The following is a 27,295-nucleotide window of genomic DNA, read 5'->3' on the forward strand; positions in this document are numbered from 1 at the left end:
GTGCAGGCCTAGCCTAAGTGACAATGGTGTTTAACTGGCGCTAGAATAATCACTATTGAAGCAACACAACTAAGGAAAATATAATTTTGTGTAATATACTGCAGAATGCAGTAACTTGTGAATTGACATGTGCAGTGAAGCATCACAAATGAAATTAAAGTATTGGATATGTCAGATGAGATGTATGTGAAGTTTCTGCAATTACTAGAAGCTTTCTTCTATCAGAGTGACATTATACAAACCAGAAAATCTCACTTGTGTAGAAAACTCCCAAAGTTGTCTCCAGATGAGTGCCATGTGGCGTGTTTCCTTTTTGTCTCTGGCAATATTCCTTACCAGTCAAAGGATGCAAATATATATTTGCAATCAATCTTTGGTTGTTTTTGTTCTTAAATAATAAAGTTGCAGAACTTTCAAGAAATGGAGTGATCCAAGTATTGATGTTGGTGATGTATTGTTACCTGTTTTTTTCTTACATCTTTGCCTCACTCCCATCCTTTAAATGCTACTCTCTATAATGTGGCCATTTCAGACTCTTCCCCAGAAAAGGTAAAAACTAAAAGCATATGAAATAAACCCTTCTTGCCATCTTATTTTTCAAATTTCACTCTTAATCTCCAATGTAGTACTATAAAACAAATGAATACTGTGCATATAACATCATAATGCTGGATATTGGATAAGATCCAATTTGCAGTCTGTGGAGTCTAATTTCCCCCAATATACTACTACTTCTTCTTCCCAAGGGTCTTCTTCAGTTCTTCTCTAGATGTTCAACAGCAACCAGGGCCCTCCTTGGTACAGCTCCATCACCTTGACCACCGATCAGCTGCTTGGGTGCACTTGGCATGATCTGGTCGGTTTTGGGTTCCTGTTAAAGGAAAAAAATGCTTCAGCCCTCAGCACAAGACTCCTTTGTTTTGCAAAGTATTCAAAAGCATCCAGAACCTTTTAAATGCACCATGTTAGACAAGCAGTGGCCAGAGACGGAGATCCACTAGGGATTCCCCAATTATTCTTGAAAACTCTAAATGAGAGTATTGCAGAAGGTGGTACTGGATATCTCCTTCCTCAACAGTTCTAAAAGAATATACACTGATGTAACCCATGACCTATGGTACCAACAAGATTCTAGCAACTAGGTGTAATATCTGTTGCTCATCCACTGCAAAGAACTGGTCAGTTATCTTCCTACTCTGATTTCAAAGTAATACCAGGGTACAGGATTGGGTTTGTAGGCACTGTACCATAGTTTCACATGGCATCCCATTCTCATCTTTCAGAGAAGACATGATAGCTGTCAATAGACTTGCCTGATCTGATTCTTTCTATTGAACTACAAGTCACACCTTCCCCAGTAACACAGCTGATTGCTTCACCCTACCTTCAATCCTACAGTAGTATCAATTACTGGGGAGTGGGAAGGAGTTACTACACTCAGAAAAATCTCCAACAAAAGTTATATTGTGAGGGAATGAAGAGAACAGAGGGATCAAAAGAGGCCTTTCCTCTTGCTTCCTCAACTGGCGACTCATTTCTATGGCTGTCTTCTGTACTGCTTGCTTCCACTTTTTGAAGCCTGCCTCTAGGGTTTAAGTATCAAGTGCTTGGTGTCAGTGATTCCTGTGGAAGCTCTGGCTGGCAAAAAAGTTTTGTTGTCATCACATATTGCTTTTCCAGCCTTTGAGAAACCTGGCAGGTACACTGTATAAAAAGTCTTTCTGCTGCTCAAGTCTGCAGTAGACTTTGGTTAGTGGAATATTGTATTCAAGGCTTCTGGAAATCATCAGTCCCCTTGGGTGTGTGTGTGTGTGTGTGTGTGTGTGTGTGTGTTTTGCAGGAAGATTAAATGAATTCTGCAGCAGGTTATTCCAAATTCTATGGTAATGATATCCAGGCTGTCTAGACTGCTGTTATTTTCAGTCTATGGTTTTATTATCAAGCAACTAATTAGAAAGTGCCTGGCACTTGCCCAGCAGCTTTTAGGCATTTGATTTGATTCAGCAGAGATTTTGCAGCTAGGTAAATTGTTTCAATAAGCACCTCGGACTCCTGATAGTTGGCCAATGCAGAAATGCAAGATGTGACAGTTTTGTTAAAGAAAGCATGCCTCTAGAATTATGCCTGTGTTGAAACTTCTGGTCAGATGTGAAGGATGTGTAATAAGTAATGGATTTCACCCATTACTTATTGCTTATTTGGGACTGTCAGTGAGTTTTATCTGGGACTGACAGTAAGCTTAACACACATTACACAGTTTCATGGTAGAGAAGGTCACCTTATGATCCAAGGAACATTCAAGATAGACAATTCAAAATCGAAGAAATTCGACTCTCCTCACTATCAAGAAGTTCCTCTTATCCTTTGATTGGAAACCCTTGAAAGAAAAATATATGTTGTGTGCTTGCCTAATTGTGTGATGACTGTGCTATGAAACCTTGTACCAAACTGAGATGTCCTGATAGGAGTCTGGAATAAAAAAGCCTCATTAATAAATAATACAGTTATTAATGTCTTGCTTCCCACCTCCACAGACCTTGTGATCTGTGCACTGTATGATTTTAATGTTTTACGTTTTAATTATGTATGTGCATGATTGTAATTCTATGGCTTTATCATTTTAGATTTATGTATTGTCTATATTGCGGCACTTGGCTGTATTTTGTTAGCTGCCCCGAGTCACTTTGGAGAGAAGGTGGCAGGGTAGAAATAAAATTTATTATTATTATTTTACTGACACAAAAACATAATATGACATAGCAAATGAGATGTATATGCTGGATTTATATCACAAAATCACAAGTCGAACACTTCCCTGGTGTTTAGGACTGTATGATGTATTTTCGAATGATGCACGCAGATCCAAGGTGGCCTTTTGTAGTTGACACGTGATTTTTTAAAATAATTATAATTATTATAATTATAATTATAATTATTATTTTATTGTATGACACAGCAAACAAGATAGACATGCTGTATTTCATATCACAAAATCACAAGTTGAACACTTCCCAAGCGTTTAGGACTGTGTGATGTATTTTCGGATGATGCTTGCAGATCCCAGTAGGGTGGCCTTTTGCAGTTGGCATATCGTAATTTTGTCAGTGCCTATTGTTTCTAAGTGCTGGCTGAGATCTTTTGGCACGGCCCCCAATGTGCCACCACCGGGACCACCTGTACTGGTTTCTGCCAGAGTCTTTGAAATTCAATCTTGAGGTCCTGATAACGGCTGAGTTTTTCAGCTGGTTGCTTTTAATTGCTCTGATTTTATTTGCTTGGATTTTAATGTATTGTCTATTATTTTATTTTGTGTATTGTTGAAAGGTTTTAAGTTTTTGTCAAATATGTTGTGTCGTTGTTTCAGGCTTTTCCCTGTTGTGATCCACCCCGAGTCCCTTCGAGGAGATGGGGCAGGATGTAAAAATAAGGTTTATTATTTATTATTATTTTTCGTCAATGTGACTGTCACCTGGGATGGCAATATCAATGATCCAAACCTTTTTCTTTTCCACAACTATGATGTTTGGTGTGTTGTGTTCCAGAACTTTGTCAGTTGTTGTTGTTGTTGTTGTTGTTGTTATTATTATTATTATTATTATTATTATTATTATTATTATTATTATTATTTAGCACCTATTTCTTTAGCCCAATTGACAAAATTGGTGCTAAAGTGCTTAAAATGAGTTAGCTGGATTGACTCCCTCCCCACCCCCTCAATTTCCCCCAAATATTTGATTTACTAATCTGGGGGGATGGGGAAGGGACACATTTCAAACTAAATCTGAATTGAGAAGTGGCTTCAGGTCACCTCTAGATTGCTCAGAATGCAGTGGTTTGACCTACTTGGTGTGTGTGTGGATGAAACACTGGCCCCTGGGCCTGGTGCAGTTGCCCACGTCTGGTTTAATATGGTATCAGAGGTGTGAAGTTCACCGGAAGTACAGTTCAGCAGTAGATATTTCCTGTGGTGTTCCTTTATATGCTGTGCTGTTCTTTTATATGCTGTTTACATTGTATTGTTTTGGACATGGCCCCATGTAAGCCACCCCGAGTCCCCGTTGTGGAGATGGTGGCGGGGTATAAATAAAGTTTATTATTATTATTATTATTATTATTATTATTATTATTATTATTATTATTGTTATTGTTATTATTATTATTATATGGGCTTGCTAGCAGAATCTTGCCAGGAAATTTGTTCAAATGTAACATTTGCATGAAAGAAGTTGTGTACACTGGTTCATTCATTCATTCAGTCATAGGTGCTTAATAAAGCCCTTTACATTGTCAGAACTTGGCAGGTTGTATTATTTCCACCACGTACATGATGTGGGAATGGGAAGGGGGGGGGGAGGTTGTATTAATCTTTCCAGATGCAAATGTCTGTTACACACACTCTTCTATTTACAACAGTTCATCTTACTTTAGAAATGTATGCTTTTCTAAGACGAGAGAGAGAGTTTGAGTAGCAGAATGCACACCAAACCAGGTATATATTGAACATTATATTTGTTTAAAATGCACTCCTTTAAAGATGCATTCAAATATGCTTAACCAGTAGAAAAAGTGCAGATAGCGGTGTGTATATTTTAAAAGGGGTGTATATGTGTGCTGGTAGTTTAAAAAAAAAAAAAGAATACACATGAATGCACAGAAATCTTGCAGTATGGAAAGGGTGAAGAGATATCAGAATCTGATATGGAATTGTTTTATATTAATGATATTTGGATTAGATAGTTGATTTAATTAATTGTAAACTCTTGAAATTATGTGTACTATTTTAAAGCTGTATTTTGTCCTTTTAAACTGTATTTTCTCTAGATCTAGGTGAGTCACCTTGATTACCATATTAGGAGAAAGACAGGAAATATTTTACACTCACTCCATAAGATGGAATGTGGGTGCCTTTGAGATATGTAGAAATGAAGTAAGAAGAAGACCAATTGATTTTAAAATTGTCAGATTTAATAATAATAATATCATAATAATTTTATTTTTATACCCCGCCCCATCTCTCCGAGGGGACTAGGGGCGGCTTACATGGGGCCAAGCCCAGGCAACAAGCAATATCAATTCATATTCTTCTTGTGCATGCCCTATTAAATCACACAAAGAACTCAGACAGAAACATTTGTGTGCAAAAACACCAGGCTGACAGAAGACATTACTCTTTTGATGATGGCTGGGCATATGCAATTGCTAATCCCTGTTATGGCTACCATACAAAAGAGAAATTGTTGTTGATCCAAATGTCCAAATCATAGCTGAATTTATTTATGTGACTAAATCATATACCTGCAATTCCAACTATAGTTCCTGATGCATAAAATGTGAGCCAACTCTCAAAAAAAGAACATTGGTTGGAGGGTGACCAGGAAATTAAAATAACAGGTATAGGGAAATGGTGGAGCAGTTGGCTAATAGCCAGCATTGTTCCCACCTTGAAATAGTTGTTTCACTCAGGCCTTAACGCTTAGACTACAACGCCTGCACTCCTATTTAAATGTGGATTCTTATTAGCAGTTTCCCATTTCTTTGGCTCAAGGGATGGCTGAAGGGAGGGTCTGAACACTGCAGCCAGCGAAACAGCAGCAGCTTTAAGTAATTTTCTATGTGCCTTGCCAAACCGTAACAAGACCTGGTGTGCTTCTTGCAAACACATGCTCCAGCGAGAACAATCCCTTGCCAGAATTCCACAGCTTTGCTTTTTTAAAAAGAGTACACCCCACAACACAAGCCAGCATCTAGAGAGCTTTGGCTCCACAGGCTTTCACAAATGGGACTGCCTAACTAAATAGAAAGTGAAGGCTGCTCCCTCTGGATACACCCAACAGATGCCTTGGTACAGATGCTGATGGATGTGAATATCTCAGGCAGGGGAAGGAGGCCCGACAGGCAGGCATAGCTCTGGAGTCCTTCAGGGTCTTTCCTTTTTTTTCTTTTCTTTCAGTGGAAACAAAGAGTGTGGAGTATAGTTGGGTGAAATCCAAAAGCATCAGGGCAGAAAGAGAGAGAAAGCTCCGTGAAGCCCACTCAGTTTCTAGGCAAATAAATACTTTATTCCTACATTTTACTCCCTCTCTGTTTCACTCAGATGGAACGGGAAGGGCAGAATCCAACTACAGGTTGTAATGATTATTTTGGGAAATGATTTATTTGCTTTCATCTTTGGGGACCAGGTTGCTGAAGTTATAGATACCAAACCCTTGCCCTGTAAGTATGCTGGAATGCCATTAAAAAGTTGTATGTTAGGAGAGATATTCCCCCATAATCCCAATTTTGGGAAATGCATTCTTGTTCCATAATAGTTCACTGCAGATAGTATCCTTACGGTCCCTTCTACGCTGGCATATAATCCAAATTATCGAAGCAGGTAATACACATTATCTATTTTGAACTGGATTATATGAGTTTACGTTGCCATATAATCCAGTTCAAATATGATGATCCGGTTTTTATATAGCAGTGTAGAATGGGCCTAAATCATCTTAGATGTGGTTGTGGGTGGGGTTGGCTGTCCTCTATTGTTTTCAAAATCAGGGCCCAAGCATCATATGTATATTTAATTTAGGACAGACCTCAAATGTTTAAATACAAAGAACTGCTGACATCACATTTAACTTGGCTCTCAGTATATAATGCCAATGAATTGTTTTTTCAGAGCTCAACTGAAATAATTTTAGAGATATTAATATACCTGCACACAGGATTTATCATTTCGTTATAAAAACATATTGTAGAGCTTAGTAAAAAATTAACTGGAAATGACTAGGGCAACAATAGCCAGACAATGAATAGCTTTCCAAAGCGTTCCTTTAGTATTATTGCCAGGGGCAAAATTGATGTCCAATGGCCTGTTTACTAGCCCAGTGTGCATATAATAGATCTGGAAGGTTCATAAACTCATTTGGGTTATTGCATGGAATGATGATAACAGCTGGTGTGTAATATACTATGAGGTTAATGCATTTCACATGATGTTACAATTTCACCAATCAAAATAATGTGTAAGTTGTTGGGAACAGAGTCTACATCAAGAAATGGTTCATGTATTATGCAAAATCTTTATAGTATATAATTTTGTTTTTTTCCTTCCAGGTTTATTCTTTAGATTTCAGGATCAAGCTGTTATTGAAATGTGGAATAGAAAATTATGTCATAAGCATGATGAAGAATCTCATTTCAGTATTATAGTATTTAAATATATGTTACAGGAGTCACATGGGGACTGGACATGAAATCATATTGAAGCCAATTTTGTTCCGTAATTAAACACCTAATGGATTTAGGATTGAAAATGTTTTGAGTAGTGGTCAAGCTAGCATTTAAATTTGAGTGGGGAATTGGGCCCAGTGTTTGTATGCCAGATTTTAATTCTGATGTCTCAATTGTCAAGGGAGGCAATGGATTATCGTCAGCTGGAACGCTAAACAGGCACCATAAATGAAAAGCATTGCATTGTTCACTTCATTATTCAAGGAAATTTGGATTTTATTACCTGAGCAACTAAATGAATGAGGTTATTATATTTAGAAATGGCTTTGTTGTGCATCTTTATGTGTAGTTACTCTGACTGTCATTTAATTAGGGAAAATTAGTTAATTGACTGTATGAAATGAGTATCAATTGCTTAAATTTGTGTACATATTTTTAGAGAAACAATGCCATATTTTATTTCTGGATGATGCATGGAGGTGTTCTCAAGCAGGGCAAGGTATCTAGCGAGAAACAAATCTCTGCGTACCAGTTGGCCATTGTTGTTGTCTGTTCTTCTTCCTTTCCGCTAAGGAGGAATATTAGCAAGTAGACATAGGGAGGGTAGAATATTAGGTATATTGTGATCTTTGAGTGTAGGGACATTATACCACTTGGAGGGGAGTTATATATCTGTGATGTTATGTCCTGTTGCATTAGAAAGCAAATTATATCATTTATCAGGTCCCATCACACAGTGTCATTTTTTGCCTTTTCCTCCTATAATCATCCATTTTCAGATTTATCTCATGAGTGAGTGCAGTAGCTACCCACTCATTAAGAAAAAACCCTTGGGGAAGACAACTTTGGGGATACTAGACTTTCTATTCCAATCCTGAGACACCCAAGGAGAGAGGAGGAATTGATTTGCATCCCTCCTTCTCTGGGCTCCTCTCCTTCCAAACAATCTCATTAGTCTCTAGCCGTATAGCAATTTCAAAAGCCAAGCTTACTATGAAGGAGAAATGACAGAAAAAAACAAAGTGGTCATATTTTGAAATGCCGATATTTCCCATGAAGTGCTTTGAGACACTTCAGAAACGCTTCCCCGATGAGAAATGATGGATGCAGGGAGAAAGTCTTCCTGCATCATCTAATAGGCTCTGTTATACAATGTTTCCATTCTGTATTGCAGGTATTAAGAAATTGGGGGCGGGGGCTGCATGGGATCCCTTGAAGTCCCATAAAGTTTGGAAGAGCTCAGCATGCACATACTAAAATTGTTAATTTATGTCAGCAGTTGATTGCTAATGTATGGTCAACATCTCTGCTCATAGCAAGAATTATCCAAGGCCCAGACTTCAACAGGGGAGACAACTACTGAGTATCAATATTTATGTACATGTCCTCCCCTAATGGTTGCATGATGCACAACCATTTCTACCTTGAAGTAATTTCATGCCATTTCTAGTCTATTTTTAGCATCCAAAGGCAGGGGTAAGAAGCAAATGGCTGATTTCTGTGTAAAGATATCTGGAAACGATTCATATCCATGCACTCTGGGATTACCTTGAGCACCCTGAGAACCATATGTGAGCAATTATGTGCACTTCACCAACCCAGAGTACATAATACATTTAACAGTGTTTTCCAGAGATGCTTCCCCAAGTGATGAAGGGCATCTATGGGCCCTTCTATACATGCTATAAAACCTAGAAGTTTAACCCAGAAGGTTAAAAGGGGTGCTGGCTAAATAATGTCTAGCCAAAATGCAGGAGGGATCGAGTTATGAGACAAAAAGCATGTGTTAAAAATGTACACTTATAATCCAATTCTAGCTGAAAAATGTGCATTTTGGAAGACTGCATACCCTGGAGTTATGTAAAATACATGCTTTCCTCCCCTCTCCCCTGTGTAAACTGATGTGTGACTTCTGGCTGAGGCCAACCCCCAACCGAAGTGAAAGCATCGCCTTAGGTTTCACTCTCAACATGGGAGGCTTCCTGTTTTGTGCAGGTGGAGCTATGAGTAGCACGAATCCTTGGGAGACACTTCCCCTCAGAGGGATCTGTGTCCAGGGTGACATATTCACCCTGCTGCCCCTCTCTTTTCTCCCAGAAACCAGATGAAGCAGGACACTTTGTCTAGCCTTTCTGATGAGTTTGCCCTATAATCCAGTTCAAAGAAGATAATGTGGATTATTTGCTTTGATAATCTGGATTATATGGCAGTGTAGAAGAGGACATAAAGTGGTATCATCATGCTATAATGGTATAGTGTGAAACTGTCTTCAGTAATCTCACAGGGAAGCAGCAGCAATAAAAATAGCAATGGGAGGAAGTGAACAGCTCCTCCAGTCTACCATTACTGTCACCTTTTACTTCTTCTTCTGTCACTGTCTCCCTGTACAAAGTTGTTTCTACACAACACTAGGAAGGTCTATTGATCTACAATTCTGATAGATCATCTGCCAAGGAAGCCTTCAATTTATATTACAAAGGGCATTCCCAAAAAATCCCAGCACACCTTGAAAGAACAAGTCCTGCCATCTATATGTTCAAAGCAGAATTTGGAAGTAAGATATTGCAAATAATTTATAAGCAAGTCCCTTTCCAGATAGCAGTGACATGGCTCAGTTACACTAAAGCAATAACTGGATGTTAGACAATTTATTTCCTTTTGTAGTGCAACTGTTCTGTAAAGTGGGCCCTCGGTATTTGCTGTGAAGAAAGTGTATTTCATGCCACAGACAATTAACACACACACACACACACACATGCCACTGACAAACAGGAAAGGAAAGAGTTATATTTGAAACAACTGCAGTTATAACAAGTAACTATTCAGTAATTAAAAAGGGTCCCAGAGCTGTTCTACAACAGTAACACATTTACATAATCATTTCAGAAAGTATGCATGTTCAAAACCTTGAAGTTAGTTGAAATTATTTTCATTGATCTAAATTTGAAATAGATTTAAATTAGGGCCCTTCAACACAGCCATATAATGCAGAATATCAGGGCAGAAAATCCCACAATATCTGTTTTGAACTGGGTTATCTGAGTGCAAAGCAGATAATGTGGGATTTTATTCAGCTGTGTGGAAGAGGCCTAAGGGATATATGGCAGTGTGAACTCAGATAACCCGGTTCAAAGCAGATATTGTGGGTTATTCTGCCTTGATATTCTGGGTGTTATGGCTATGTGAAACGGCCCTTAGTTACACAGATTTTGCCTGCGATTTCACAAGAGATATCAGTATTTTAATATGATAGAATAGACACATACAAAAATATTATTTTAAAATAGAATTTGGAGAACCCGGTTTTAGAGTCATGTTCAGAGTGTTGTGATTCTTCAAGTATCACAGGCATCCTTTCAGTTGTGGTGGCTGTCAGTGAACCTTCTTAACGTCACAATGGGATGAATCACCATGTGTGAACCTACTGATAGGAATAATATACTTGATTTTTCAATTTAAATGTTAGGAAAGCTAATCATCCTGAATTAGATCTTAGGAATGTAGGTGAGTTCCTGGTGATTAAAAATATTGACAGCACAAAAAGAAAGAGAATTCCCCCCACGCCAGTGTGCACACATTCCCTCCAGAAACAGATGCACATCTTCAGTTTAAAGGAGATGAAATGTTCAAGCAGAGGCTTGTAGTTTTTCCGGTTGATTTCATGTGTCTTTGTGGAACTATATATGAACGTGGATGAGGGGTTGGGCAGAGGGAGTCAGGTGGAAGACTGATGATTTCTGAACAGTCGAAGTGCATATTCATAAGCAAATGTAATTAAAGTCAAGGAATCTTATGCGTGACTTTAAAGTACTGTCTGTTGCTTCTGGATGATTATTAGATTATAAAACATCTGAATGGGGGAAAAGGGAAGGGTAATGGGAATAACTGTGAGTCAGTTGCAGCAGTGTAAGTAAAATAAGATTAAAGCATTAGTCTTCTATGCGCTCGATTAGCCACAGGATTAAATGCAGAACAAATCATAATAAAAACATGTGAGCTGATTTCTTTATTGCTGTGCTGGTGTCATAGTGAGTATAGAAAGAGAAAGCTTCTATGTGGGAAACTGAAAGTGGGTGAAAATCATGACTGTTGCCCACAATTGTGTACCTGCATCTACATTGGCATGTGTTGTTTTCTGCTCCCCAGAGACTAGGATGCGGAAAAACAGCTTCAAACTACAGGAAAGGAGATTCCACCTGAACATTAGGAAGAACTTCCTAACTGTGAGAGCTGTTCAGCATAGGAACTCTCTGCCCAGACTGTGGTGGAGGCTCCTTTCTTGGAGGCTGAATGGCCATCTGTCAGGGGTGCTTTGAGTGTGATTTTCCTGCATCGTGGCAGGAGGTTGGACTGGGTGGCCCGTGCGGTCTCTTCCATCTATGATTCTATGATTCTATGTGTTAACTAGGGACCTCATCACATGCAGCCTTACCAGCATTGTGATTCACCTGCCTCTGTGGCAAATCAGGGCAGCAGCAGGGCAACCTTGGTGCCTCGGCCAGCAGCTGACACCTGGGAAAGCATTGCTGTGTGGCTGACACCGGGAGCAGCCTCATTGTTCCTTACTAAACAGGGAATGCGTTTGTGTTGGTGTCATAAGATGGTCGATGTGGGGCCTCATGAATGAACTGGGGCTGAAGTGTCCTAGGATCCTTATTTTGCTCCATCTGATAAGGCTGTAAGTATTAAGGGTTTTTGTATAATTTAAGTGCAAAATAGCTTGAGTTGGTTTCATGCAATTGCTTCTTTAAATGTGAACACCCTACGTACTCATGGAAAGAATATGTTTCTCAAACTGACACAAAAGATCAGTGTTTCTATAGCCTTCCTTTACCAGCAACCCATGCTGATGCTGCTAAAAAATATCAACTAAACAGTAGCTAGATCAGGCATGGGCAAACTTTGGCTCTTCGGGTGTTTTGGACTTCAGCTGCCAGAAATCCCAGTCAGCTTACCGGCTGTTAGGAATTGTGGGAGTTGAAGTCCCAAACACAAGGAGGACCAAAGTTTGCCTATACATGGGATAGAGGATGGGGACTGTATAAAATTAAGGTTCTTTGTTCAGAACCTTGGTTAACTTTCTAGGCCTATAAATTTAATTCTCTTTGAAGCCTAACATGTGACAAACTGATTCAGAGGGCATAATGTAACTGTGATGGGGCACGATGTTGTATACCATAGGATGTACTTGTACATCACAAATAGTGCGCTTTAGCTTGATAGTGCACTTGAAGCTTCTGTTTAAAACAAACATATAAGCAACTACATTTGCTTTAGAACAAATATATAGGAGAGGACAAGATGGACTATTGTTAATGTTAGTAAGCAGGTCAATTTGTCAAGACAGCTGCCACTAGTTTGGACAGACGTAGCTTGGGAGACAACCTAATCCTGCCTCAGGATTCAGGTTTTCCCCCAGGTTAGCTTAACCCAGGTTACGATGAATCTACTGACCTATGTAGTCAATGTAGATGTGCCCCTTGAATCAATTAGCTCTGGTTCGTTCTGCCCCAACAGACCAAGCTTTAACAGGAAGAAAGATCTGTTCTGTGCATATTTCTTTAGTTTTTGTTTGATTGTTTTTCTTTCTTTTTTGGTGTTGTTGGTTTTTCATTAACATGTAACACTGTATAAACCAAGGGTTCAAGGCCTGTGATTTGTTTAGACCATTTGCTAAAAATGGGAGCAGTTGGAAAGAGGATATAAACAGACTGCTCTTTCATGTTAAATCAGGCTTACTGTGATAAATGAATCAGATCTAGTTGTACAAAACTGGCAAGACCTTTAAACTTAATTGAGATATAGAATGCAGTCTAACATAGAATTATATGTTCTCGAATTTGAAAAAAATCTATGTGGAGTTAACTTGCAGGTAGCGCAGCATATAATGGCCAAAGGTAAAGGTTTCCCCCTGATATTAAGTCTAGTTGTGTCTGACTCTAGGAGTTGGTGCTCATCTCCATTTCTAAGCCAAAGAGTCAGCATTGTCCATAAACACCTCCAAGGTCATGTGGCCAGCATGACTGCATGGAGTGCCATTATTGCCATATCTCCTTACATGACAGAGTTTTTAATTTGTATGATCCTTCCATATTTATGCTATGATGTCTTATTGTTACTTGAAATGTTCTATTAGTAAAAGGCTAGGGACCTCATAAACATGCAGCCTTACCAGCATTGTGATTCACCTGCCTCTGTGGCAAATCAGGGCAGCAGCAGAGCAACCTTGGTGCCTCGGCCAGCAGCTGACACCTGGGAAAGCATTGCTGTGTGGCTGACACCGGGAGCAGCCTCATTGTTTCTTACTAAACAGGGAATGCGTTTGTGTTGGTGTCATAAGATGGTCGATGTGGGGCCTCATGAATGAACTGGGGCTGAAGTGTCCTAGGATCCTTATTTTGCTCCATCTGATAAGGCTGTAAGTATTAAGGGTTTTTGTATAATTTAAGTGCAAAATAGCTTGAGTTGATTTCATGCAATTGCTTCTTTAAATGTGAACACCCTACGTACTCATGGAAAGAATATGTTTCTCAAACTGACACAAAAGATCAGTGTTTCTATAGCCTTCCTTTACCAGCAACCCATGCTGATGCTGCTAAAAAATATCAACTAAACAGTAGCTAGATCAGGCATGGGCAAACTTTGGCTCTTCGGGTGTTTTGGACCATTCAAAGTAAGCCCTTTTTAGACCTGTAGGTTCTAACAAGAAGATAGCAATATAATAATTTTTAAGGTATTGGGACTTAAATTTTTGGTTCATTATGGGCTGATCATTACTTGTGTGTGTGTGTGTGTGTGTGTGTATCTCAGTGTATTATCCAGTTCTTTAAGCCTTATTTATTTCCATTCAAGGGTAGTAGATATATTAATGCGGTTGTACAAACAGTCCCTAAATTACGAACAAGATATGTTCTGTAGATTTGTTCATAAGTTGAATGTACATGTAAGTCAGATCAGATACATTTTTCAAGTATATATATAGCTAGCATAGGGAAGGGTGAATACCCCTGTGGTGTTTGTTTTGCTGTCTGTGCCTCTGTTCAGAAGATTTCACCTCACTTTCTGTCCCTGTGACAGTTGGATTTTGAAAAATGTAGCTAGCTTGTTGTGGAAATCAGGATTCAGTTGGCAAAGCTTTTCCCTATGATAATCCATTCAGGAGTGAATGTCCCATTGTAGGGGTAGATTTGTCTCACTTCCTGTTCTCTCGCCATCATTCTTAGCTATTAGTTGGTTGTAAATTGGATGTTTGTAACTCAGGGACAGCCTGTATATCATTTTCTGTGGAAACCATCCTGTTTTGAAAAAAGACTCTGGCCAGCTGTTAACTAGTGAAGATGTTCACTTCAAGCATGATGTTCAGTATATCTGATCATTTTCAAGAGTCTGTATATTTAAGTATGTATGTGTGTATTTTTAAAAATAATATACAAATTGCATGCAGATATAAGCTCTCTTTTTGTGACAGCATTCCTTTTTTGGGCAGAAGAAATTAAATAGCTATTCTGTTACCTCATTAAATAGGAGCCATGGTGGCGCAATGTGTTAATAAACCCTTGTGCTGGTTGAATTGCTGACTTGAAGATCTGAAGGTTGGCGGTTCTAATTTGTGAGGCAGGGTGAACTCCCATCTGTCAGCCCTAACTTCCCAGGCGGGGACATGAGAGAAGCCTCCCACAGGATGGTAACACATCCGGGCGCCCCCTGGGCAACATTTCTGTAAACAGCCGATTCTCTCACACCAGAAGCGACTTGTTCGCTTCTGACATGATAAAAAAAACCCCTCATTAAATGAAGATACATACAAACTGGTATTCTTAAATTGTGTGTGTTTGTATATGTAGGGATTTAAAAAATATTATATATGCCACCACACTTCACCTTATATCATAGTTTCATTTTTTCCAAAATAAATTTTTATTCAAGCTTTTTCAAATCAACAATGACATAGACATGGACATATAATAAAGTAAAATGCAAAATTGAGAGCAGGGTTGAAAATGTGAAAAAGAAAGGAAAGAGAGAGAGAGAGAGAGAGACCAAAAAAAGAAAAAAAAGAAAAACGAAAAAGAGAAACCAAAAGAAATAACACTAAAATCGACTTCCATCTATTGCATGGTGATGTTAAGGTTCTTTTTTATTCATAACTTCTCAGATTTATTCTGGTAGCTCGGTCTGCTCCTATTCTCCTATTGTAAGGCTCAGTTTTTAGTTTTACATACTTGGATCTCATATGATAATTCTCATTTTTTCCTCTCTTAAGTAATTTTTAACCAATTCCCATATCATATATCCTAGTTTTATATCCTAGTTCATGTTTCAACATATACTGACTGTTTTGATTCTGAACGGTTTGCATCCTCAAAGGCAGCCATCACAAATTTGTCTCTGCTCACCTTTGTTGTCTGATAATATAGAGATTGCATTGTTACTACCTCGTAGATCACAAGAGGACAATTACAGCCCATATTTGAATCATGCAACTAATTTACACATAAGGACTTAAAGATTTGGCTCTTGCTACAAAATGACTTCACCTCTCACTAAATCACCTGTTTGTACACAACAAAGCCATTAACACAGCCTGATGAAACCATAATAGAGAAATATAAATTGTACTGATAAATTAATGGGTGCTACAGAATAATTAAACCTCTGTTAGATCTCACTTAATCAAGGTTGTTTTCTACAGAAGGACTCTTATTCATTACTCCCCATGAATGTAATGGTGGCTGATTTACAATCTTCTTATGTTTCCCGGCAGGGTGATATCCAGCAGCTGTTGATCATCGGAGATCCTAGAGCAGCCTACGACTATTGTGAGCATTATAGCCCAGACTGCGATTCCCCTGTGCCCAATGCTCCCCAAGCTCAAGAACCTCAGGTTGATGAGGTGAGTAATGAGCCATGTTTTATTAGATGTATTTTACTTTAATAGGTAGGCTGGGTTCAGGCTATTCTGCAAGTAGTCATTTAAGCATTTATTTAGAGCTAAAGGGGTAGCCTCCTTTACTAATATGTGTATTTAACCATCTTGATCGAGTATGTTTTAAAAAGTTTTTCTATTTAACATTTCTTCCTGTAAATAATTCCTTGAAAAATGGTGTAAAAATTTCATATTACATGATTTACATAAAAGAATGTGGTTCTTTATATCTTACACTGTATATTGCGTGCATAGTTGAATAACATGGTGTGCATGTGTGCATGTGCGTAAATTCAGGGCACATACATTATCCACTATGCCTAGTCTTGTATGCATTCATGATTAATTATATCAAGGCCATACAAAGCTTAACCCCAAAAAGTTTTTTAATGGTGTCAGGGCCATCTTTCCTGACTTGCTTCCGTGGCTTTTGATATATTAATTAGCCAGTCCTGCTGATAAAGTAAATGCTTCTGTTTATCCATGGATCATATTATTTTAATTGCTTAATCTTTTTAGAACTTTATGTCTTGTGCATTTCTGTTGGTGTCTTCTGTAATTATTGGGAGCTGCTTTAAGCTTTGACCTGGGAAACAAATCAGGATAGAAATCATTACCATCATCATCAGTACCAACATCATCAAAATGTATGTCATGAATTAAGGGGGAATTAGAAGTGACCAGTGAGATGGTGTGATGAGTATCAATTTGCTGTAGTTGGTGGTCAGCATCCAAGAGGGAAAAGAATATCAAAGCTGTGCCAGTGGGCATCATGAAGAGCAAGCCAGTGGGAAGAGTCAGGGATGGAAAATGCATGCATTCCTGAACTTGAACTGGATACTCTTGGTGGGGATGAGACTTGGCCTCAGCCCTCCTACATCACACATATTAAATTGACACTGAAACATGAAAGCTTACTGAACGGGTGGGGGAAATGCAATTTTCAGACTGTATGGAGTAATCCTTGCTACTCTTAAACATACTCATCAAAGCAATCAGGATCTGCCCCAAATTAAATATTATAGGCTCCCAAAACTTCAAAAAGGATAAAACCCCTGTAAAAATGCAGCAGTTTTGTTTTCTCCTTCTCATCAAACCCCCACCTTCTCACCACCAAAACTAAAATTGGAAATGATGTTACAGTTAGGCTTCCAAAGCCACAGATTTTTCATATAACTATTCAATCTTCCATTGCTTGAAAACAATTTTTTAATCCAAAAGCAAAGCTTGATTTTGCCGTTTCATACAAGACATACCATTTACCATGCCATTGTATATAATGGGACTTGAGCATCCATGGATTTTGATAGCCATGGGGATTCTGGAATAAAACTCCAGTTAACAAGAAGGGCACAGTGTACATCACTTCTAGTTTTGACATAGTGATGTGATGGGGCTTGCTGTGCATGTGTGTGTGTGTGGTTGCATGAGAGGTGCAAGAAAGAAAGAAAGAAAGAAAGAAAGAAAGAAAGAAAGAAAGAAAGAAAGAAGGAAAGAAGGAAAGAAAGAAAAGAGGAACATATCCCCACCCTGACATACAAAATCTTCTAACAATAGTAATACATTATTCTTAGCTGTTGATGTTTCAAGTTGTTGCATAAGTTGTGAATAAGATGAGCTTTCTGGTAGCATTTCCCTGAAAAGTTCCTATAGCAATGATATTAAAGGCAAAGAAACAGATAGGTATTTTCAAGGACTGGATCTTCCACCTACATAGGCTTTGCTATGTGCCACAGGATGCTTCAACAAAAAGTTAAGGTGTGCAGCTTTTTTCTGTAGAGGGAAGTCTCCAGTGTCAGATGGTTTGGGAGAGTAACTCTCCTAGCAGTTGGGGAGGCCGGAGGTAGCTATGACAGAAACTGAAAAAAAACTATTATCTTCACTGTTGGAGCAAACTTTGCACCTCTTTCTTACAACATCAAATCCATATACTTGATATCATAATTTGTTCTCTATTATTCTCTTTCCAGAGATGATGGAAGTTGGAGGGTCATATAAAATTAAGTGAGGTTTTTTTTTTTGTTCCAAAATCTGGCTTTGTTGTTTGAGTTGCTAAGGAGAGGAGGATCTCTTGTTCCATCTGTACTACTGTGTGAGAACCCTACTATTGGAACGGGAGATAAATCCATTCCAAATTTTCATTATGTTGAAAGGAGCTATCCAAAGTGCTGAATCCATTTAGGGATAAGGTTCAGAACTGTAGAGAGCACCTTAAAGATTGCCCTGCAATCTGGAGGGATTCAGCATCGCAATAACATGGAAGACACTAGATACCACTACATAGGAGAAGCAATAATTAGAAATATCTAGAATTCACATTTTGTGAGACATGTTTATCAGAGTGTGACTCTAATTTATCTAATATATAGGGTCACAAAATCCATCCAACATAAGGTTGGTGATCTCAGTCTTACTTCTTTTCTGCATAGGTTTCCCATGTCAGAGATTATGATTTTTAAGTAGGGCTGAGCAGGATCCCATATCTCACTAGCCTTACTTAAAAGTTGACTTCTGTCAAATCCTTTTCTTATAGTGGACTTAGTGCAAGAGCCTTGATTACTTTGGTTTCCCTCGCCATGCTTTCTCTTTCTCTACAATGTTGAGTTTTCAAAATATTTCACATAGTATCACACATCCATTAACTCATCAAATAATCAGTGTTTCCTTTCTGCTTTTGATCATATAAGACTGCAGTTTGGTAACTTTTCCAAACTTTGTCACATCCTTTCTTCATGCTACTTCCAGTGGCCATTTCAGCAATGGGTCGTCATGCCTACTGATGTAGTAATTCCTTATCTTATGGTGTAACTGCTTATTCTGCTTCTACATGGCCATATGGACTGAACTCTGCAACTCACGTGCACAATTTGTATACTCTCAAGATCTAGAAATATCAGTATTGTTTAGAGACCACAAAAAGTATCAGAACTCTACAAGGACTGGTAGTTGCCTGCTGATCTTGACTGATGAAGAAATATCTTGTTCAATTTATTGTTGAAGGCTTTCATGGCTGGAATCATTGGGTTGCTGTATGGCCATGTTCCAGAAGCATTCCAGGATTTCCAAAATGTCAGGAGAGACTGCTTCTGGAACGTGGCCATATAGCCTGGAAACTTACAACAACCCAATATCTTGTTCCCTTGATGGCTAATGCAATGAAATTTTTTCAAAAGGTAAAATTGTGGTGAAAACGGCAAATCATATTACAAGCATAATTAGAGGAAGAATCTTATTGAAATTTTAATTGTCAAATTAAAGTTATAAAAGTTTATTTGTAGTTTCTGACTGACTCTACACAAAATTCCCACGGGCTATTCTTGTGTAGAAAACAATATTTTCTATGCAGGAAACAGCATTTTATTCCCAGAAACAATGTTTCCTGCATAGAAAATGCTGGGCAAAACAGCCATGTGTGAATTTTTGTATTAAAAAAGTCCCAAACCATGAAGATTCTCTTCAGTTTGGGATTTTTCTTGTCAGGATTTCCAGACATTTGAGAATACCCTTTAAACCATTTTCCAATTATTTTGTTAATATCATTCCCCTCTCTTCCAGTTATACTGTTTGATTTGATTTAGCACAAAGAACTCATGAGTATTAGGGCAAGAAAAAAGCCTTGGGAGCTAGTTAGGATTGTGAGGCCTCAACAAATGCAGGGATCCAACTGTTTAAGTTACCAGACATGATTAAATCATGGTATCAGCCAGGACTTTAGCCTCATCCTCAACAGATTAATACAGTGGTTTTCTAGATACTAGTTTCCTATGGATCTTATTCAAGGCCTCTATATCCAGGTAATGGAACTGCAGCCCACATTAAAGAGTGCTGCAAAATCATTATCGTAGTCATAATCAAAAGAGTTTTGGGTGAGGGTGAAATTCTATTTCTCCCATATAACATTTTGAAAAACCTGAGCATTGACTTTTGTAAATATTCCCTCTGCACTGTAAACACAAATGCATTGAACTGTGTCCAGGCAAATCACATTAATTTAGCCACATCTCTGGAGTCAAGAGATGAAAAAGTCCTATTTAGTCATGCACCCCTTGGCCTTCTCAAAGCTGAATTGTTCCCTGTAGTATATATATATACTCATTCTAGTGAGCAGTGCAGTCTGGTTCAGAAAGACTTCATAGTAAAGGCCCCTCAGTTCCTTGCTTGGAACAGTATCCCATAGCCTCATAAATCTCACAGCCTGACTGGGGATGGAGAAATGGCTCCCAAATGGGAGCTCTGCTTCATTTATTTTGGCCCTGCCCCAATTCAAAGGAGTATGTGAACGAAAGGAGGCGGGGGATGCTTCTAAATGAACTGTTCTTTTGAACGGAAGATCCAATGAAGCTTAACCATGTTCTTTGGAATACCCCTGTGTACCATATTTTAGAATGCTAATTTAACCCTTCTATTCTCCAAAGACTTGCAAACTTACTGGATATCTACTTCCTTTAAGACACAGATTGCATGAGGCACCACTTTCAGATCTGACATGCAGGATTTAACCATACCTGTAGGACTGAAGCCTGTAGAGATAAATTTTCTTGTTAGTAAGGCATTTCAGTCTGTTTCCTGAGGGCAATTAGAGTAATGAAAATCATAAATATTCCAGTAGCCATTGATTTTTGTGCACTCTTGAGGAGCTGCTCACTTGGATGCAGCATTATCCTAAATAATTTAACCCAATAAAGTGTGAGCAGTATTCTAAACTAGCTACTTTGTTTAAGTAAATTTAATTAATTAAGCTGTTCTGTTCAACCTTCTCACCCAAACCTGATGGAGATATCATTCACCCATGCTCTGATCACCAATAAAAGGTACTCTCCTTCTCTCCATGCAGCTGATGCCCAGTAAAGAAGGTTGAAGGTTATTATTGAGGCAATAATATTATAATCATGACTAAAGTAGTGATTCATGAATGCAGAACATTGACTTAGATGTACAGTCATTTTTTGTAGTGGCAAGAAAATTGATAACATTTCCCATTATTTATTTATTTATTTCATTTATTTCAATATTTATATCCCGCCCTTCTCACCCAACAGGGGACTCAGGGTGGCTTACAATAAAACGCATATATAAAAATTATACAGTGCAATATAAATCAGTTAAAATTATTATTAACTTACATCAGTATTCATAAAACACATTATAAAATACAGGTAGGGGAGTTCAGTTCAAAAAACTGGGTCTGTCGATTGAGTTCAGCGTACATGATAATAGTTAACTTCTTTTGAAAACAATAATTATATCAGAAGTGCTACAACACTTTGTATCATTTGAATTATTATGTTTATTTATACCCTGTTTTTTCTCTCCACAAAGGAGATTCAAAGCGACTATTAACTTAGTACAAACATATCTTTTAATGTTTCTGAAATTGTCATGTTTAAAGCAGGATTTTTTTTTCATTTTTTTCTTCCAAAATTATATTGCATAATAAAGGTGATTCAGGAGTTAAGAAAACTTTCCTCCAGTATTCAGAAAGTAATCTACTTCCAAAGCAATCTCTTTATTTTATTTTTAATGGATTTTCCCTTATGGTTTAGTTTCTTCTCTTTGCATTGGTGAAGTGATGCTTCTGAAATGTATCTAATGAAGAAAACAGCCTCTTTTATTGGAACTGATGATGATCCGATTGTGTAATACAAATACACTCCTCTCTAATGTAGGAAGCATGAGATCACAATGGAAAGATAGTCTTGCATCAAGGAATGCCAGGTTTTGTTCATCCTTAAACTTCGCAATCACACTGCCTAACCATGTGCAATAATAATTACGAATGTATCTTTAATATGTTCTCACGATCTTATTGTAACTACAGACATTCTAAAGAAGGAACAGGAGAACAATTAAGTTGTTGGCATATTTCTGATGTGAGTTTAAAAGGGGAAATTGTATGACAGGATTTTGCAAATTGTTTCTACAGCTGGAGCTTGGATGGTTTCCTGTCACACTATTTTACTTTTGGTAGCTATGTTTGGACCATGGTATCACTCCTGGCACTGCCTATCCATGATTTCAACTCAGTTTGGAATATTTTCCCATTTGGTGATGAGTTTGAATTGAAAATGAGCCTTTCCTTTTTCTGGATATTGGTATGCAACAATGGGATTGTTCCATGTCTGACACTGAAATGAAATGAACAGGATACTATTCAATACTACTTCACTTTGCATAATCATTTGGAGTGGGTGGCAGAAAGACTTCACTCCTAGCCAAAGAACGTACAAAAGAGAACAAAATTCATTGTTCATCCAAATGTATTGTGAATTATGATTCTTGAGGTTTCCAGGGGTCCCATTATTTTATACAAAATCAATATCATAGATTTGGAGTGGGCCTTTAGGACCATTTTGTCCAGCCATCTGCCATGCAGATATACACAATGAAAGCATTTCTGAAAGAAGTCAATAAAACTTTTGTTTAAAGACCTGCAAAGAAGGGTCCATCATTCTCCAAGACAGTCTGTTACACTGTCATAGAGTTTTTAGTTAAGAAATTATTTCTGATAAAAAATATTAAACATACTCAGCTCCTTAAGTCATTCTTCTAAAGGCTTGATGTGATATTTGATCAACTTGGCAATCTTTCTTTGGACACATTCCAGCTTCTTAATATCTTTCTTGAGTGGTGGTGCCCAGAATTGAACAATGAAGGTGAAATCTGGCTAAAGCAGATGTTTTCAAGGTGTACAATCTGTACATAGTCCATGCTGTGATTACGAGGCCCAGGACCAGTGTAATGAAATTGTCAGAAAACCCTTCTTCCTTTGGAAAATCCTCAGAAATCAAAGGGTAATTTTGAAAATTTGCCCTGAGGCAGGTTACAGATTTGGTGATACTCTTTTGGCAATGCTGCCTTGTAGAGATCCCCAACATCAGTAATACAACACACGAACCTTTCATGTCCATGTTCTTAAGATCAGTTGGTTACTAGTCTTGTGCATTTGTACAGAATCACTATCCGTTCCTGTTTGTTTCATTCGTAATGGCCCATTTTAATTTTCGAGCACCTATCCTGAAAACGGGCACCGTTCCAAATGAGCTTTTTTGTCAAAGGTCCAAAAAATGAATATTTTCAGCCCATTGGAGGCAAAGCGCCAGTGCCTGGCAGGGCCTACAGTCGAGCTCCGAGTGCCGAGTAAGAGGAGCTTGGTGCTCGGTGCCTGGCCCTGCCAGGCCCTACATCTGAGTGCGCCGAGTGCTGAGCACTGAATAAGAGGTGCTTGGTGCTTGGCACCTGGCGCTCGGCACCTGGCGCTTGGCTGTAGGCCCTGCCAGGGTCTATATCCGAGTGTGCCAAGTGCTGCATAAGAGGCTCTCTGCTGTAGGCCCTTCCAATTGGTCCAATCACTGAATAAGAGGTGCTTGGTGCTTGGCTGTAGGCCCTGGCAGGTACTGGCACTTTAGGCATGCTCGCCACACACATATTCTCCTTGAAAAGAGAGTGTGTGAGGACTGAGCAGGCACAAAGCACCTGTGTTTGCCAGGGCCTGCAGCCGAATGCCAAAAATCAGCTGACCAAACAATTACCATTCCCACTTTCCTTTCTTTTCACTGATATTTCTGTACCAGAGAGGGGTGTACCGTTTCATTCATTCCGAATGAGCAAAGTGGTAAAAAAAATTAAAAAAACAAAAAGATGAGACAGTTACCTGGCCCATGACTGTTTGTTACATTTATAGCAAAAAATAATAATTGTGAAATACTTTCTGTTGGATATTCCAGAGCGTGACTGCTGAATTGATTCAATGGGGTTAGTTTCAATGGTTAAATAATCATGTCTGGTAAAAGCAACTTCCTTTGTGGCAGACTCAGTAAGATGCCCGTAGAATAAAGAGTTCCATAACAGTCATCATAAGGAGCCAAGATACACATTACAAGGAAAGGCATTTGGTCAACCTCGCCATTGAAAATTACCTCATATTAATATTTTCAGGGCCTTTACAAAAACATCAGATTACTGGAAACCACCCACCTTTGTAAAATGATACGTTTGCTGTGTTCTTTCTATATGACAGAAGTAATCAAATATTACCTTTTTAGTATACAGTGCAAAAGCCTGAGTTACGATATGAGTCATGATCTGAGTCCCTGTCTTGACCTTATAGGCTTTATTTGTGCAAAAAAGTTGTCATTATTGGGAGCTAATGGTGGGACATTGCATGGACTGTCCATTGTACCATCTGACTGAGCCTTATTTGTTTATTTCGGATTAAATTCCTTTTAAATCTCTTTTGAGGTTGAAAATTATTTTCTGTGTCAAAAAATGTTTTCTGTGGGGAAAATAACCAAACAGAAAAACCAACAAACAATTTTTTGCAGAAAATTAGTCCCAAACTACGTAAACTCTTCAAAAAATGCACAAGGACTTCTTCATAGCCCAAAGAAAATGGCTAAAATTAATCATACATTGCTTTAAAAATGAAAAAAGTGAAAAATGACTTCCCTGTTATTAACCACATATGCAGCGTTATTCGTAGAGGTTTATTTCATTCTCAAGAGAAACAATTCTGTGTGTTTGTGTGTGTAATTGCAAAGTTTTGGATTTATTAAAACAAATGTCTGCCTAGGTAGTTTTCTCATGTGCTGCTGCATTAACTATGCCAAATTCTCCTTTATTATTTTTTAGGGCAGGGGGAGATACTTGTGCCAAATAAATCATCCTTGTGAGTATAGAAGTTGTGCTGATCCACTAGGACAAGCACTAATGAGCTGTGAAATGTGCTAAAGCCATATTTTAAAGTCATTTTCATGACTGCAGGAAAGTTTTCCATGATCACAGACTCTCTACATTTTTTCTATAGTCTCTGCCACTCTGATAGATTCTGGATATCTGTACAATTGATTTCCTTTATACACAATTAATGGTGAATAAATGATTCTTGGCTTGCTTTATAAGAAGTTCAGGTCGCCTTGACAAAATGGCCTCTTCTGACTTGACTTCCTAGTGCATGCCATTGATGATGTCACATGTCTGCCATGTAGCCAATTCTTTTTTCACCTCATAGCGCGCAAAATGTAATGGGGAGCCATTTACTTTCTCCTTTACAATATATCCCATCATGAAGCAAAAGAGAGTTTTAGAACTAGATGCAGGAGCAGCAGCAATGTCACATATTTTTGCAAGATATAATCAGGAGAAATGATTGGTCCAGATGGAAAGTACAAGGATCAAAGAGAGGGCTGCTTGGTTGTGTGTGGCCTGTTCACAGCATTTGCAGGAGACATTACATGACAGCTGCAGTTTTGGCACAAAAGCTATATGTATTCTATATATAGCTTGGTTTGGTTAGGGCAAGATTGGCTTCACTGTTATTCAGGATGTTGGGAAACAAATTGGCTTTTTCTAAGTAGAATTATACATGCTAGTTTGCCTCCTCAGCTGCACTCCTAAGTGACAGATATTGTCTTTTTCCCAGCACTAAATATGACTAATCTGCTAGTGTGGTCCACTTAATTGCTTTATGTGATACTGGAGAGATGAAAACTATCTTGTCTTTTCCTCCAGGCAACAAAGCATCCTGGGGCAGACCTATTTGTAGCATTCCGTTAGACAGGTGGATTGGGCCTATATCATCAAATTGGCTTTCCCAAAGAAGAGCTTTCAACTGTTCTTTAGTCTACTTAGGCCTGTAGTGGCACTTGACTCCTTTCAATGGGGAGAGTAAAAGGAAAAGAAATCTCTTATCTTTTCTGCCCCCATCTCCATCAATAAAAATGGATTCCCAGTAGAATTCATGGTATACGGCAGGGGTCCCTAAACTTGGAGGGCAGGTCATTTACCTGGCCCCCGGCCTCATTTTTATAATATAATATTTTTATATCAGTTTTAATAATATAATATATTGTATTTATTTATTTATGTATATATTTGCAACATTTATATCCCGCCCTTCTCACCCCGAAGGGGACTCAGGGCGGTTTACAAGTATATATACATACAATATATTATATTATACAACTAATATTGCAATATTATTAGTAATATTGCATGTAATATAAATATACAATTATAATAGTGAATTATAATTATTACTACATTGTATTACATCATAATATTATCATTAATATTACATGTATATACAATATATTATAATATAGGTATAGTATAATATTATTATATATTATTATATCATTAAATTGATACAGGAGACATGGTAGAAAGAAGTCTTCCTGGCCCTGTCTTCTTCATTCTGGTCCAGAATGGCAGTTAGACCTTTTTTTTGGGGGGGGGGGGGATATTACATATAATAATAATAATAATAATAATAATAATAATAATAATAATAATAATAATAATAATTTATATGTAATATTATATTATATTATAATAATATAATATTATATCTATATATATAAAAGGGTAATGAAATTTCGGCCTAGGACAAAACAACAAAACTACACATCCCAGAAACACTAAACTTGGCAGCACAACCCCTCATCCATGCCTCTTCGTTCATACAACAAAAAGCTCCAGCTACTCCAGAAAACAGCCAGGCTTTGAGACTGCAAGGCTATTCACTGCTATTCCACATGGCCAACAAAGGATTCCCATAAGCCACAGCAACGCGTGGCCGGGCAAAGCTAGTTACATATAATATTGATAAAATATTATAATGTTATACAATATAATACTAATAATAATACCATATAATAATATTAATTATATGTTATATATTACATATAATATTACAGTATAGTGGTATAGTTCAATATAGTAATATATAATGCTAATATTGTGCTATGCTAATAATATAATATATTGTATGTACATACAGCTGCTCTGAGTCCCCTTTGGGGTGAGAAGGGTGGGATATAAATGTAGTAAATAAAGGTAGTAAATAAATAAATATTTTAGACTTAGGCTCGCCCAAAGTCTGAAATGACTTGAAGGCACACAACAACAACAATCCTAATTAACTTGACTATCTCATTGGCCAATATCAGGCCCACACTTTCCATTGAAATCCTGATAGGTTTATTTTGGTTAAAATTGTTTTCATTTTTAAATATTGTATTGTTCTTTAATTGTTATTGTTGTATTGCACTACAAATAAGACATGCAGTGTGCATAGGAATTTGTTCGTTTTTTTTTTTAAATGATAATTCGGCCCCTCAACAGTCTGAAGGATTGTAGACTGGCCCTCTGCTTTAA

At 37.9% G+C, this 27,295-nt stretch overlaps 1 protein-coding gene across 5 annotated transcripts in view; it reads left to right on the forward strand.

The window, feature by feature from the left end:
- Positions 1-27,295, forward strand: part of col11a1 (collagen type XI alpha 1 chain) — a 314,486-nt gene that overhangs the window by 67,672 nt on the left and 219,519 nt on the right. For all 5 annotated transcript variants that reach the window (XM_008109137.3, XM_016993104.2, XM_016993102.2 and 2 more), the window contains exon 5: positions 15,980-16,108. In XM_008109137.3, the coding sequence (XP_008107344.1) occupies positions 15,980-16,108 (129 nt within the window). The remainder of the gene's footprint in view (positions 1-15,979; positions 16,109-27,295) is intronic.

Source organism: Anolis carolinensis, chromosome 4, assembly GCF_035594765.1.
Source record: "Anolis carolinensis isolate JA03-04 chromosome 4, rAnoCar3.1.pri, whole genome shotgun sequence".
NCBI lineage: Eukaryota > Metazoa > Chordata > Lepidosauria > Squamata > Dactyloidae > Anolis > Anolis carolinensis.